This window comes from Strongylocentrotus purpuratus, unplaced genomic scaffold (assembly GCF_000002235.5).
Source record: "Strongylocentrotus purpuratus isolate Spur 01 unplaced genomic scaffold, Spur_5.0 spur5_scaffold_3, whole genome shotgun sequence".
Classification (NCBI taxonomy): Eukaryota; Metazoa; Echinodermata; class Echinoidea; order Camarodonta; family Strongylocentrotidae; genus Strongylocentrotus; species Strongylocentrotus purpuratus.
In genome coordinates this window covers 7421441-7437227 of record NW_022145609.1, presented here as the reverse complement: position 1 = coordinate 7437227, position 15787 = coordinate 7421441, and the positions used below count along the sequence as shown (strand labels likewise).

General features: G+C 35.6%; 1 protein-coding gene across 1 annotated transcript; it reads left to right on the top strand.

Annotated features, from left to right (window-relative positions):
• The first annotated feature begins 1171 nt into the window (after positions 1-1171).
• On the top strand, positions 1172-15588 carry LOC592162 (ribosome production factor 1). Its single transcript, XM_030996662.1, has 9 exons — positions 1172-1376; positions 1963-2019; positions 4858-4938; positions 5728-5823; positions 6575-6728; positions 7574-7656; positions 13224-13402; positions 14188-14314; positions 15547-15588. The coding sequence occupies exons 1-9, from the start codon at positions 1248-1250 to the stop codon at positions 15586-15588; spliced, it is 948 nt and encodes a 315-aa protein (XP_030852522.1). The 5' UTR covers positions 1172-1247.
• Positions 15589-15787: the final 199 nt, after the last annotated feature.

Here is a 15787-nt window from a genome sequence, read left to right as displayed (position 1 = left end):
AAAGAGAATAGGGCTATTCTTCAGATAGTGCATCCCAAATTTCACTGTAAAGAAATAAAGAAGATGATAGAGGGAGACGAGAGAGAAAGGGAGATGGAGAGAGAGAGAGAGAGAGAGAGAGGTTGTAGGGGATGGCAAGAGGGATAGAGAGATGGAGAGAAAGAATGTCACTTTATTAAATACTTTCATTCAAATACACAAAGGAAAACAATCTTAAACGTTAAAAATAATGTGAATATATAACATGAGAATAACACAAGCAAAGATATTTGTAGACAAGATGGGAAGGTCGGGCGTTATGTGAAAGTTTGTCTCCAGTGACTGTATAGCAAATTGTATATTATTTTAACTATTATGTTTTGATAAAAAGGGGGAAAAAGTAAATGATTTACATTCGCACAGAGGGAAAGAGAGAAGAAAGAGAAAAGAGAGAGAGAGAGAGAAGGGAGAGAAAAAGATAGAGGGAAGAGAGAGGGAAGGAGAGAGGGAGGGGACGAGAGAGAGAGAGAGAGAGAGAGAGAGAGAGAGAGAGAGAGAGAGAGAGGGGGGGGGGGCCGGGGGGGGGGGGGGGGGGGGAGAGGCTCTCAGGATGGAGGGGCAGTGAAAGTGGTATGCGTAGGCGATTGTGTGTGCGATAGAGAAATTCTGAGAAAAAGACATCAGTGAATTAAAAAAGATGATACAAAAGGATATATAGTTGATGCCACAATTACCTATTTAGGCTTTTTTTTGTTGATGCTCAAATGTGAATGTGTGTACAGCAGGTCGACATGTCATAATACAAAATACCATGGTAACCATGATTCTAATTTGTCAAATTACCATCCACCATTCGAACCATGGTAATCATGGTATCAAACAATGAAATTATCATAGTTTGATAGGCCTACCATGGTTCGAATGATGGATAGTAATTTCGACAGAGAACCATTACCTCTGCCATTTTTACTTCTAGCTTCTGGCACTTAATATTCATATTTTTAGACTGATTTTTTTTCTAGTCAGGAATGTACGTGTCTGTCTACGGGAATAAAATATGTTACTCCCTTTTCAAGCTCCAATATTGGAATTGGGGGTTTGAATTTTGTACTACAACAAATAATTTTTTTTTACATGACCTCTAGATCTACCGGTAGATCTAGAAGGATTATTTATTTTGGATGAAAAGGAAAAAACCCTTTAGAGATGCAATAGAATTACGCCGCGTGGATGAAATTTCGTATTTTTCATCAAATTTATGAACGATCATGAGTGCAAAAATGGAGGAACAAAATGCTGAGATGGAGCCTCAAATGCCACAACGGACGCTCGCCCATATTAAAAATAAACAGAGAAGACAAGAGTTATTTAGAAAGATGCAGATTGATAAGCGGAAGGCAAGTAGATCTAGACCATCTTCATTTAGTTTTACTTTTAATTCAGTCCCATATGTTGTAATCGTTGTACTCTTCAAGTGTCAGCACCAGAGCTACATGTAGCTAGCGCTAGCGCACCAGAACTCGGAAGGCAGAACAAATTTATGAATAAATTAATTTAAAGTTTAGAAGGACGTATCTAAATTGTTACAACCAATAAGTCACGCCCCTTTCCCCAACATTTTTATTTAAATTTTTCGAATAGATCTAGGGTCTAGCGATCAAAATGAAGTGAACATTTTCTGAAATTTGTTTTTGAAGAGGAAAAAATGGAAAAAAGAACAAAAAATAAATAAAATCGGTGGTCAAAAATTGTTTTCTGTTTTCCAAATTCCAAATCAAAATCAAATCAATGAATGAAGAACGAGATGCTCATATTCATAATAATCATATCAGGTCTAAATATGATTAAATCTCATTCATGTCATTTAGCCTCGACTATCAAGATTTAACAAAATCTTAACTTAATTGATTTGTAGATCTATGTTATTTAATAATAAACAGTCTGTCCATTCTAACACGGCCATTCTTTCTTTTTCACAAAAAGGAAAAACTAAAGGAGAAGAAAAAGAAGCAGAGAGAAGATGAAAAGGCTGGTGACAAGGTTAGTATTCTATCTGTTAATGTTAGGGTGTCTGAACGATTTTTCAATTTTCAATTTGGGATCGTTTTTCACCATTTTTGTTTGATATTTGAATAAAGAGTGTAATCAGAATAATACATTTCAAATTTGAAGCTTCACCGATGTTTCAATCAAAAGATACAGCCCCTCCAAAATGCTGGTATATTCATATCATTTTGGTCAAAATCGACGAAAAAGACGTCCACGCAGAGTGATGTTGTTTTGCTAAATTTAGCCAAACAGCTGTATCGCGCGATATGCAAGCGTATGCATATCGTACGCATGCTGCTAAGCCAATGCGCGACTTGCAAGCTTGAGCTACGCTGTCTCCGCGACACGTGCCATTGACTAGTATGGTTAGCGTTCGTCGCACAAAAAACCCGGAAGTGAATGCACGTTATAGTCAATGGCAATATCGCGGAGATGTCTCCGCGATATTGCCATTGACTATAACGTGTATTCACTTCCGGGGTTTATGGTGGGAACGGCCATCCATACTTTCATTCACTATAAGCTCACATGTTACGCGATGTAACCATGGTTTGGACTGAGCGGAGCTCACGCCTCCCTAATTAGCTGATTCCAAAAATGTGGGAAGGGTATTTTTAAACTGTTGGGGCGAGTGATCTCTTGGGGCTAGCGAAAAAATAAGTGCATACATATTTTCCTTACGTCTAGCCGGACATAAGCCCGGGGGGCGCAGCTCAGGAAAGTGGCAAATTTTGGAGCTAGGATGCAAGCAACATTTAAATCGCTGTTTTGACCAAGATATTTTGAGAATTTTGGGGGTGCGCCCCTTTGGGGAATATGGAGAAAAACCTGCTCTTTCATATGACACCTCATTTATTGAGTTTTACCTTCAGGATCACAAGCCCCAAAGGTTTGAATTTCAATTTTTTTCATAAAATCATTGACCAATTTTCATGGTCGCGCAATGCACGTAGACTGCATAGGGATGCGTGCAATCTCTATGGGAAGTATTTTAGCACACAACATCGGGTGCGCGATCAGACACCCTATTAATGTATCTATTCTAGTAGGGTGTCTGATCGCGCACCCAATGTTGTGTGCTAAAACCCTTCCCATAGAGATTGTACGCTTCCCTATGTGGTCTACGTGCATTGCGCGACCATCCAAAATTGGTCAATGATTTTATGAAAAAATTTGAAATTCAAACCTTTATAACAAATGATCCTGAAGGTGAAACTCAATAAATGAGGTGTCATATGAAAGAGCAGGTTTTTCTCCATATTCCCCATAGGGGGCCACCCCCAGAATTCTAAAAATATCTTGGTCAAAACAGCGATTGAAATGTTGTTTGCATCCTAGCTCCAAAATTTGCCACTTTCCTGAGCTGCGCCCCCGCGGCTTAAGCAGGGCTAGACGTAAGGATAATATCCAGATGCTTTTTTTTTCGCTAGCCCCAAGGGATCATTTGTTATAACAGTTTGAAAATACCCTTCCCACATTTTTGGAATCAGCTAATTAGGGAGGCGTGAGCTCCGCTCAGTCCAAACCATGGTTACATCGTAACATGTGCGCTTATAGTGAATGAAAGTATGGGTGGCCGATTCTCGCCATAGAACCCGGAAGTGAATACACGTTGTAGTCAATGGCAATATCGCGGAGATTGTCTCCGCGATATTGCCATTGACTACAACGTGTATTCACTTCCGGGTTCTATAGCGGGAACGGCCACCCATACTAGTCAATGGCACATATCGCGGAGACAGCGTGGCTCAAGCTTGCAAGTCGCGCATTGGCTGAGCAACTTGCGTACGATATGCATACGCTTGCATATCGCGCGATACAGCTGTTTGGCTAAATTTAGCAAAACAACATAACTCTGCGTGTACGTCTTTTTCGTCGATTCTGAGCAAAATGCTATGAATATTTCAGCATTTTGAAGGGGCTGTATCTTTTGATAGAAACATCGGCGAGACTTGAAATTTGAAATGTATTATTCTGATTACATTTTTAATTCAAATATCAAACAAAAATGGTGAAAAACGATCCCAAATTGAAAATTGAAAAATCGTTCAGACACCCTAATTCTAGGGTCTAACTTCTTATTTAATTTTGTTTTGCTTCCCCCTTTTTTTTTGGTCTCAACTCAAGCACTATCTTTTCAGAGTCTGAATGATTAGTTACAGTTTAATTGCTTGAAGACTGTAAATAGGCAATGCTGTGTAAAATATAAACTCTCTATTTTGTGTACAGTGTGGATGAAAATTGCAAAATTCAACACAAAATTGCAATTTTTATTCACACTGGTTCATAAATAATAATTTTTTAATATTTTTAAAATTTAAATACTAAAGAATGGAAAATACAATCTATTATTACCAATTGGTGGGAGGGAAAACTGGTTAATTTAAAAATAAACAAACTCTGAAGTCTGAACTGCTATAGGTACAGTCAAAGTGAGAATTAGCATGTAATAAATCATAGGCACACAGTATAGATAAGAAGGCCATTGCATTCTTATGCAGTGTCCTTGATTTCATATATTCCAATTCATATATACATGTATCTTTGTAGTCTGATATGCACCGTTTGTTTTGTACTCTGAAACCTGCATATATATATATTTTTTAAATGCTAAAGGAAATGTCTTTATCAGCAGGGCATCTTCATCTTTATAGGTTATAAAAGGACCTGTTCAATGAAAAACACTCTTGACAGGAACATTTACCCGTTTTACTGCAAATTGTTGTATTTTTTAACATTAATATTTTATTCAGGGAATTGTAGTATATTTGTAAATTGAATCACATTGAAATTGAAATGAGATGAATTTTCGTGCTGTGTATTCCTCAGGCTCCTCCGAAGAAGGTTCCCAAGACGATAGAGAACATGAGGGTGTTTGATGAGACCATGGTGAATCCAGAAGACGAAGAGGTAAGATAGGTTGCAGGTTTCACAAAACTTGTCATCAGTGACAAATGACAGTTTTTGTTATAAACTACTGAAATCTTTGCATCTGATTGGTTATCAGCAGATTTGTCACTGATTTTTGGTGAGAGGTTGCCTAAGTCGGAATATTCATCTTAACCAAAGAGTGAAGAGAGAGAAGAAAAAAAAAACTGAAAAAAGAGTATAGTTGTAGTCATCATCATGCAGATAGTATTGCAGTTTCATCATAAATTTAATTTTGAAGTACTTAAATTAGAAAGATACTTTTGAATTTGACAAGGGTACATTTTAGCCTATATCCTTATATTTTTTATCTAAAGGAAATTGTATTTAACTTTACAGGGTAATATATACAATTCATGTATGTTACCAGAGCAGATCTGTAGAATAGAATAATATTCTGGTAATTTAGGAGGTTAGGAACACACTTTTTTTTCCTTATCAGGGATGAAAATCTTAGGTGTGAAATCTTTCTTGATTTATAAAAGGTACTGTATTGTAAATTACAAGATATACATTTCTTTTTTATAAAAACATAGTGTTGACTTCCTGACATTTTCTGTGTTGTCATTTGAGCTAGAATGCTCTGAATTTAATATGAGCAGAAATACTGACTTCTTTGAATCCATGTCTGTTGCAGCATGTGATGTTGTTCATGAATACAAATTGTTTACAAACAGGCAAACTAGAGTCTGGCTCTTATGCATACATGCAGCTTTATGCTAGTCACCATTACATGCATCTTTTGATTTTAAATTCTTCTGTGGAATGTAGGTAACCTATGATGAAGCAACAGATGAAATGGCACCATATTTCAACCGAGAAACATTGCCCAAGGTTCTCATCACAACTTCAGATAAAGCTGCATGGGTAGGTAGAAGCCAAATACAGTTAACTCTACATAACTCAAAGACACATAGGTCAAATTTTCCCTAAGTTGAATACATTTTTTTTTACCAAACTATGCAAAACATGTTATTTACAATTCTAACTATTTTTTGCATTTTAGAGAAATTTGACTTGAAGTGCAGAGTTAATTGTACTCTCCTTAATTGTTCATAATTTGTATTGTCCAATTGTTCTCAATTTCGACGTATAAAGGAATTTTGTTACTTTTCTTTTTTGCTTCTGAAAAAAGGTAAGTTTTCCACCTGCCACCTGTGGGCTTTGTGAAAAGAAACAAATTTACAGCTAATTTCTTATTACCGGTAGTCTTTTTTGAATTGTTGATTAAGAATTCAGTCTTGAGTATGAAAGATTAGGAATTTCATTGTCAATTGTCTTGTTTGTTCTCTTGCGATTTGCAACCCTGTGATTTCATGCAACAGGTCTAATGTTAAACAAAATAAAGAAATATGGAACAAAGTGGATGATTTTCTATTCATGTTTAAACATACTAGTAATTGACAGGAGCCCTAAAAACAATAAAAATCACTTGTCTAATTTATCTGATTTTTTGTTGGTATTCGTTATCGGGAAGTTATCATTAATGTCTGAATTTCTCCTGAAAATAATACCTACAGTATGTGCTTTTGGACAAAAGTAAAGTTATGTATATGATATTGAAGAAAACACATAGAACTACTATCTATCTTGTGACCTCTACCATATTGGTTGACAGACTACCAGGAGGTTATGTAAGGAGTTGAGTAGCTGTATACCTAACTCCGAAGTCCATCATCGAAGGCATCTCCCTCTGAAGAGGATCATCAAGAGTGCACAGGAGAAGGATTTCACTGATCTCATCGTCATCAACAATGACAGGGGCAAAGCTAGTAAGTAGCCCTATGTGCTTGCCACTTAGAATATATAATGATTATGATGATCATGATTTGTATTGTAGTTTTTGAAAAGCATTGCAGTTGGGAAGCAATCAGGAGTTACAGTTTTGAAGTAGTCACCCAAAGAAAATTCATGACTTTTATGAACAAATAATATACGGATGAAAAGATGTTCTCTTGAAAAACATGAATAATTTGCTGAAAAATCATATAGATATCATGGAAAGGCGTAAAATGCTTTATGGCTAGCTGTGTCTCACATGTGACGTCACAAATCTTGACGCTCAATGGTGGACCGCTGAAGGCACAAAGTCTGGATCTCAAAATTAACATTTTTGAGAGACGATTACTGCGGGCCCCAAACATATTTTGAAGAGGGAAGTTGTTATATTTGATCAGTAAGGCTTCCCCTTCGCAATGGTATGAATTTTGCATTGATTCAAAACACTTGATTCTCGAGGTGACTAATTTTAAGTCCTATCCAAGGAATATAATATTTTGTTTGTCTGTATGGAGCCGTAAGGGTGTTGATTCATTTACTTTAACATGGATTTAATGCTTTTAATGTTGTGCTTAAACTCTAGCCTGAGATAATTTTGGCTTTAATGGGGTCAAAGGCCATTGATGGTTATTTCGTGTTGCATCCTGGATTGATAGATGTCAATGTCACTGCTATCTGTGTAGCCATACTTATTTTGCTGTACTGATCAGCATCAATTGTGATTTTGACTAGAGAATGGTAGTTATTCATCTAATCAGAAACCAAACTTACTTTGTACGTTCAAACTTGTGATTGCTTTGAGTCTGATTTTGTGTCATTTTATTTTTTGTCTTCTTAGATGGCATGGTAATCAGTCATTTCCCAGACGGCCCTACGTGTCATTATAAGATGTCCAACGTCAAACTCAGGCAAGACATAAAGGTGAGTGTCGCTGGAGTCTGCTTTTAATCTTGATATCTCCATGATAATATATCATCCATATATTCTTGTATACCACAGTCCCATAGATTCCTCCCAAAGAGACCTTCAATTATTAATCTAGGATGGCCCATTAGGAATTTAAACATGATACAGTGACATGATTGAAATATTATTGTACATGTTTGAAAATCAGCAACCTGTTAATATTTTATTCTCAACCAAATATTGGTCATATACTGTTTTTGAAAATGCTTCAAAACATAGATCAGATCGCACACCAGAGTGCATCTAAGAACCCTAGAGCCCTTAAAAGCATTGCTTAACAATGTTAAATCTGAGATACACGGCCCTACGTGTTATCAGTGTCTGTGATATGGTTCAAGTTCACTTTATTCAATACTTTCATTAAAAATATACAAGGAAAGCAAACATATAAAAGTTAGAAAAAATTCATGTATCAATATATAACATGAGGATAACACAAGTGGAGAAGACATGATGGACAAGGGAAAAAACATTTTTAAACATGTACATTAATGCAAGTATTTGGAGACTAGACAGGAAGGCCGGGACTTATGTAAAAGTCTGTCTCCAGTAATTGTATAAAAAACTAAGTACATTATTTAAATTATGTATTTGTTATAAAAAGGAAGGAAAAAAAAGGGGGGAATTGCATTCACACATACACTCTTTCCCATACACACCAACACACACTTTTCTGTCTGATGAACATTAAGAATATAGGTTATTGCACTATTTGAGTATTGTCTTAACAGGTACAGTTTAAATTTTCTTTTAAAACTATTTAGTGATGGACTCAGTCGAATATCTATGGGTATGTCATTCCAAATTTTTGGACCCCTGAAAAAAATTGTATTTTGGGAAACTAGTGTCCTTACTCCTGGAATATGAAAATTATTTAAAATCCTGGTCTGGTGGCCATGAATATTCTTATTAAGTTGAAAATATTGTAAAATAGTATTTGGTAAAAGTTTTTTAAAGCATAGATACATAAAAATTGCACATTGATAAACATAAATATCGTTTACTTTAAAAAAATGTAGGTTGTAAAAAAGAGGTAAAGTATGAGCAAGGTATTGGCTGTGCGATATAATTCTTATAATTTTCTTTTGTAAAATTAAAAGCCTATTTGTATTTTGCATACTAGAGCATGCCCATACAAGAATACAATAATTTAAGTGGGGTAATATTAATGTATTATACAAAATTATCAAAATTATCAATATTTCTGTAGGTAAAAATTTCAATTTATAAAATATACCAACATGTTTAGCCAATCTATTGCAAACGACACCAGTGTGTTCCTTTCAATTTAATTTATCATCAATTGTGACTCCTAAAAAAGTTAAATGTGTAACGTATTCAATAACTGATTCCTTAACTTTAACCTTTATTTGGGTAACATCAATGTTTTTTTTGGTAAAAATCATGAAGTGTGTTTTTTTAATATTGATTACAAGTTTATTTATATATAACCAATCAACCAGTTTAGCAAATTCTGTATTAAACATATTTTGAAGAGATACAATATCTTGATGGGACATAAAGTCATAAACACACTAGTGTCATCTGCAAATAATATCAGTTCTAATACTTTTGAAACATTGCAAATATCATTTACATATAACAGAAATAATAATGGCCCAAGAATTGAGCCCTGGGGCACTCCACATCTTATCGCCATTGTCTGTGATTCACATTTTTCTAGAACAACATAATGTTTGCGATTACTTAAATAACTTTTGAACCATTTCAGTACAATACCTCTAAAACCATAACATTCCAATTTTTTTAATAATATTGAGTGATCAAGAGAATCAAAAGCCTTGCTAAGATCTAAAAACAGGCCAATCATTATTTCTTTATTATCAAAGGCATTTGTAACTTTATGAATAAAATCAGAGATGGCAGAAGAAGTAGAGTGTCCCGCTCGAAAACCAAATTGTTTGGGAGTAATAATATTGTACTTTTCCAAGAATTTATATACACGACTATATACACATTTCTCTAAAATCTTTGAAAAAATAGGAAGAATAGATATGGGCCTATAATTTGATAAATTAACATTTGATCCATTTTTATAAATAGGAATAACCTTTGCAATTTTAAATTTGTCTGGGACAACACCAGTATTTAAAGATAAATTGATAATATCACATAAAGGGTAACATAAAATATGAATAACATTTTTAACTAATGTGATATCCACTCCATCAAAACCAGGACTCTTGCCATTTTTAAGTTTAGAAACAATATTAATAACTTCTTTTGGTGTACACGGAGTAAAAAATGCAGATGAATTATTTTTTATTACATGTTGCATACAGTCCCCAGAATTTACAAAAGAAGAAGACAGTGTATGGCCTATATTTACAAAGTATTTGTTAAAAGCATTACATATTGCTGCTGTCCCATTTATCATTGCATCCTTGCACTGAATTGAACTAGGTATTACCTTCTTCTTTACACCCCTACCCAGTACTCCATTGATTATTTTCCATGTGTTTTTCATATCACCTGCAGCATTTTGAAATTTACCTTTAAAATATGCTCTCTTTGTTTCTTTAATTTCTTCAGTTACCTTATTTCTGAAATTCTTGTATTTTTCATGTCTTTCTGAAATTGGTTTTTTAATATATCGTCTGTATAAGTAACATTTTTTATTACAGAGCTTACGTAGTGGTTTATTAAACCATGGTTTATTTTTGAATTGCTTTTTAACTGACTTTTTAATTGGAAAGCATGACTCATAAATGTTTAAAAACTTTTGCAAAAAATCATTATAGGCTTCATTAGCATCATGATTTTCAACAGACCAACATACATTCATAATTTCATTTACAAAAAGCTGTGAATTTTCTTTATTAAAATTACGTTTAACGGAAGCATTTTCCTTTTTTTATTTGTAACTGTAGATTTGAGATTGAAAAAACTGGAAAGTGATCACTGACATCATCGAGGATAACACCTGCAAATATTTCTTCTAAGTCATTAGTCAAAATATTATCTTACAAGGAAGCAGAATGATTGGTTACACGTGTTGGAGTATGAATCAGAGGGTAAATGTTGTTAAACATACAAACATCAAGAAATTCATTGACTCTCTTGCAAGATGTAACTTTTAATAAATTTAAATTAAAATCACCCATTAAATACAATAATTTATTTTCTTTTTTTACAATATTTAAAATTTCATCAAATGATTCAATAAAAGATTGCACTGATTGGTTTGGTGGACGATAAATTACCCCTACTATAATATTCTTGGTGAAATTAGAATAGACTCAAAATGAACAGTATTTAAATCTAAATCAGCTCTACTTTTAAAATCTATATCATTTCTAATATATATTGCAACTCCTCCACCTCTTTTAGCTTCTCTCCCATTACCTAAAAATGAATAATGATCAATGTTATAAAAACAATCACTCTCTTTCAGCCACGTTTCTGTTATACCTAAAAGCGAAAATTGCACATCCAAAGTATTAAGAAATATAGTTAAATTTTCAAAATTCTTTTTCATACTCCTGCAATTACAATGCAAGCTAGAAAAGACACGTGAATAGTTCTTTAATTTTGTTTTACTGTAATCATTAAATTCATCTGGGGTATAAAAAGATTGGGAAGGCCCGTAATTGTATCCATTTTCATTATTCTCAGGAGACAGATATTCATAAATAGTTTGTAAATCAATAGATTGTAAAGATTGCACATAACTTTGTTTCTCAGACATGCTCACTACACACATAAACAGACACACCTACAAATATAAAAATGAAAAAAATGCAACAGAAAAAAAGAAAAAAGAAAAAAAGAAGTTCAATGAAGATAAACGGCAAAAAACAAAACAAAAACAACGACAAATGTTCGATGTATTGTAAGAAGAAAAGCCACTAGGAGCCTATATAAAATTCATCAAGAACTGAAGATCATTAAATAGAGATAACAAATTACAGCTTCTGTAAGTCCTCTTTGCGTGTAATGAGATGCTTCATTGTCTCATTTGTAGTTGTAGCACTTACATAAATACGTCCATCTAATGACCATGCTGCTAGAACCTTAGAGCAGGCCTGGACATCACTCAACAGTTTGAAGTTAGATGCTGTCAGGTCTTCAAACACAGATATGTGAGATCCTTTCAGTTTCCTTCTATTTGCGATTAGCTGTTGACGGCATTTGTAGGAGCGAAACTTTACGATGATACCCCTGCTCCTAGCCTTGTCAGCTGGAACTTTTCCTACACGGTGACTGCGATCGATGTCACTTGGGTCGAGGGTGATTCCCATTTGCCGTGCGACATCATAAACGATTTCATCTGTATTTTCTTGCAGTTTTTCCTTCACTCCAAAAATGCGTACACAGTTTCGACGCGAGTACTGCTCCAATGAATTGATGTTTCGTTTAAGGCTATGCGCTTCTTCATTACGGCTGTTACGCTCCTTCTGAAGCGATTTGAACTGTTGATCCTGTTGATCCTTCCCATTCTGAACACCCATGAGGTCACTCTCCAGCTTGTCACATCTGGTCTCCATAGAACTCAGCTTTGTCTCTAGGTCACGTATTTGAGCATCCCTCACTTTTCCTGTTGATACAAATTCAGTGATGCAAGCTTCTTGTTGTATAAGTCTGTCTAAAATTGTACCAAGTTTCTTCTCTACGCCATCTGAAATTGCCTGAAAGAACTCCTCTTTTTCAAAAAGTTCAGCCAGAACGGCTTTAACTGTCTTGATAGACATTGTAAATTGGCAAGAGGATAATGAAAATATCACAAGACAAGGCAAGAGCACTGCGCCGGAAGTCACGGTACTACAAATGTCAATAAATACAGCAAGAGAAACAGGTGGGACTGAACAAACGATTGATGTGTAACTTTAATACAAGCTTGTAATCCGAAAAAATAAGGACCAACTCCAAACTGCTGCCACACTTGACTCCTAATATTGGCGGTTGATGATGTTTAGAAGCACTACATATCAAAAACAGTCAAATGAAGATGATGAAGAAGAGATATGAGTAGTAAAATAGAAAATTCTTGCAGCTAAAAAAACTCGTAGGAGACGTCAAAGAGCGCCATCTTTGTTATAATATTGAAGCCCTCAAAATGATCGAGAAATGCCTCAAAAAAGTAAAAATCTTTGAGTGACCGTTTTTACCATACTCGTTTTCCCCAATAGACCGTAGTGTTATGAAAAACGTTAGGAAAACACATAATTTGGTTTCAATTTCCAGTCATAGATATCTTGATAATCAGACAGGCGATCGGCTTGTAAAAGTCATGGGGTTCCCTAATGACTGACCTAAAGGTTTATAATAATCATTGCAGCATGAGCAAAATCCAGGATTTTGTTTCAGAATCTGAGACAAAGTGTTACCGGATCCCTTTAAGCAAGCCCCGCCAAAAGGCACTTAATGATTTGCACACAGCAGCTCCTTCCACTTTCCAGTTTTACATGTTTGTTTTTTGTTTTTGGACCACCCTGGTAGATCATACCACCTTATATATTTTCACCTATCCATGCTCTTGGTATTGGCTTTCAATTTCGCAGAGGTGTGGGAAGCCAACAGAACACCAGCCTGAACTGATCCTTAACAACTTCAACACACGCCTTGGTCATAGTATAGGCCGGCAGATCGCTGCCCTGTTCCCTCACGATCCAAACTTTGTTGGACGTAGGGTCGTGACGTTCCACAACCAGAGAGACTTTGTTTTCTTCAGACATCACAGGTATGTATTAACAGAGCTGTGTATCAGTGGTGTAGTTGTGATGGGAGGAGGTAGTAGGTGCAGTCGGTAGAGTATCTGTCTTTTACACAAAGACTGGGTATATCCTGTTTGGGTAGATAACTTAAATCAGGACTGTAATACTTGTAGCTACTTGTGCCCTCTATCTAGAAAACAATGCCTAAACGGCTCCCGTTGGTCCCCCATGATCTCCTTTTTCTTAAGATAATTGAGAGCTGATTAGATGAGATAACCACCTGTCAGTGACCATGTAGGGAGGTCTAATCCCTCCTAGCCAAACTAGTGCAGACAGGCTTTAAGCCTGCACTGTGTAAAAATGTACCTCCAATTGCCTAAAATATCAAAAATGACGAAAGAGATTGACACACTCCATGCACTGGGTAGGACCGTAAAAGTAGGTCCACTAGGAGAGCCATGCCTGATACCATGTAATTGTACTCCTTTGTTTCCTAGTTAGCTGTAGAGAAGGGGGTGGGGGGGGTGTCTTAGATGGTTACCTTTAAAAAAAAAAACTCTTTTCCCCGCTGAATGATTGATATTAAAATAATAATGATTATATGGCGAATTATTAATTTCAAAGAAGTGTAGAAGAATGCGAAATTTGTTCTCAAAATACATATGCCCTATGAGTATCTGTGCTGGTGAATATCGCTTTGTATATGACGTCGCTATTTTCATTATATGATTTAACCCTTTGTCAAGATGCAATATGTGTCCTGTGTTCAATAGAAGTACTTATCTTTTGTACAATTTCCTCAAAATTGCAGATACGTGTTCAAAGACAACAAGAAAGTAGGCTTACAAGAGCTTGGTCCCAGGTTTACCCTCAAGCTTAGATCATTACAGAAAGGAACATTTGACTCCAAGTTTGGTGAATATGAGTGGGTACACAAGGTAAGTGCATCCATCATGATGGGGAGGGGGAAAGTTGTGGTGATGATAATTTTTTGGGAGGAGGGGGTATCCTTTATCGCTAAAGATGGTGCTTTAGACGTTGAGTTGTAATGGAGGCATTACGTTTTCCCGTTGTCCGTCCGTCCGTACGTCTGTACGTCCCGTTCTCGTGATCGCGTTATCTCAAGAATTGATTGATGGATTCCTGCCAAACGCATGATATGTATGTACCTTGCTGAGCCAATGAACCGATTAGATTTTGGGGTCATGAGGTCAAAGGTCATGTGGCTCATTATATATGCAAAAATTGCTTGTGATCGATATTCCAAGAACCTGTTAATGGATTATAATTAAACTTGAACTTGAAAATTGCTTCTGTTTTGGTTTGTGAAATCGCTCTATGGCGGAGGCATCAATTTTGAATGCGCGCAGTCGAAGTTCCATCTAGTTTTGGTTTAGCTGTCCTGCTGTTTTTTTTTCCATTGTGATATTGTATTAGGCATCTGTCATACAAGATATTGGGGTATTCATAAAGTCACCTTTATTCTAGAACCTTTTTGTATTTTCTAAATGGATTAGGAAACTATCAATTATGATTTTTGTATGATTTATGATTAGTAAACTATTCTCATTACTGTTGGTAATTATGTTCGGAAGATGAATCCTGGCTATCTCCAATGTGTGCCTCTCGGATGTAATTTTGAGCCACTTTAATACAAGATAATATCAAAGAAACTTCAGACGAGTGAAAGGGAGCACCATCCAACTATTGCAATGCGTATATAGATAGCTAGCTGTGTGACTCGACTACGGGTCGAGGCATGCTATGACCCGAGACCGGATCTGCTCTGTACAGCTTCATGAAATAGCCCGGAAGCGACCAAGTCACCGGGCTATCTCTGAGTGCATTTAAATTGGGGGCATGAAAGTAACATCCGGGCATTTAGGGGTAGTGTAGATAGCAAGAAATGACAACATGACAGAAACAGTTACATTCAGATAATTTCATGCAATTACTTTCTACAAAATTAATTTTTCTTTTCATGATGATGAGCCCTAATGTATGTCAAAATGTATGACTGATTTTGTTTCTATTTTCATTAAATACCTGAACTAACGGTAAGGTGTGAATGAAAATTCCTCATACACCCCATTTTATGAAGCTTATTTTGTTATTTTTATGTCCAGCATTTATGTGATTTTCTTCTTTTGATTTTCTCATTTTTATGCAGAGGCACGAAATGGATTCAAGCAGGAGAAAATTCCATCTCTGATCTTATTCCTACATGTATATATAAGTTTATTCATGAGTCTAAGGAGACTGACTGAACTGTACAAAGTTATATAGTCTGCTGCCCTCGCATGGTGACTGAAAGATACTACATTTCACCGAAGTTGGTGAGCTCTAGAAAGAACTCCAGATTGTTGGATTTTGACAGTTCCAGTATTCCACTTGCATAGCCCGGCTCTCAT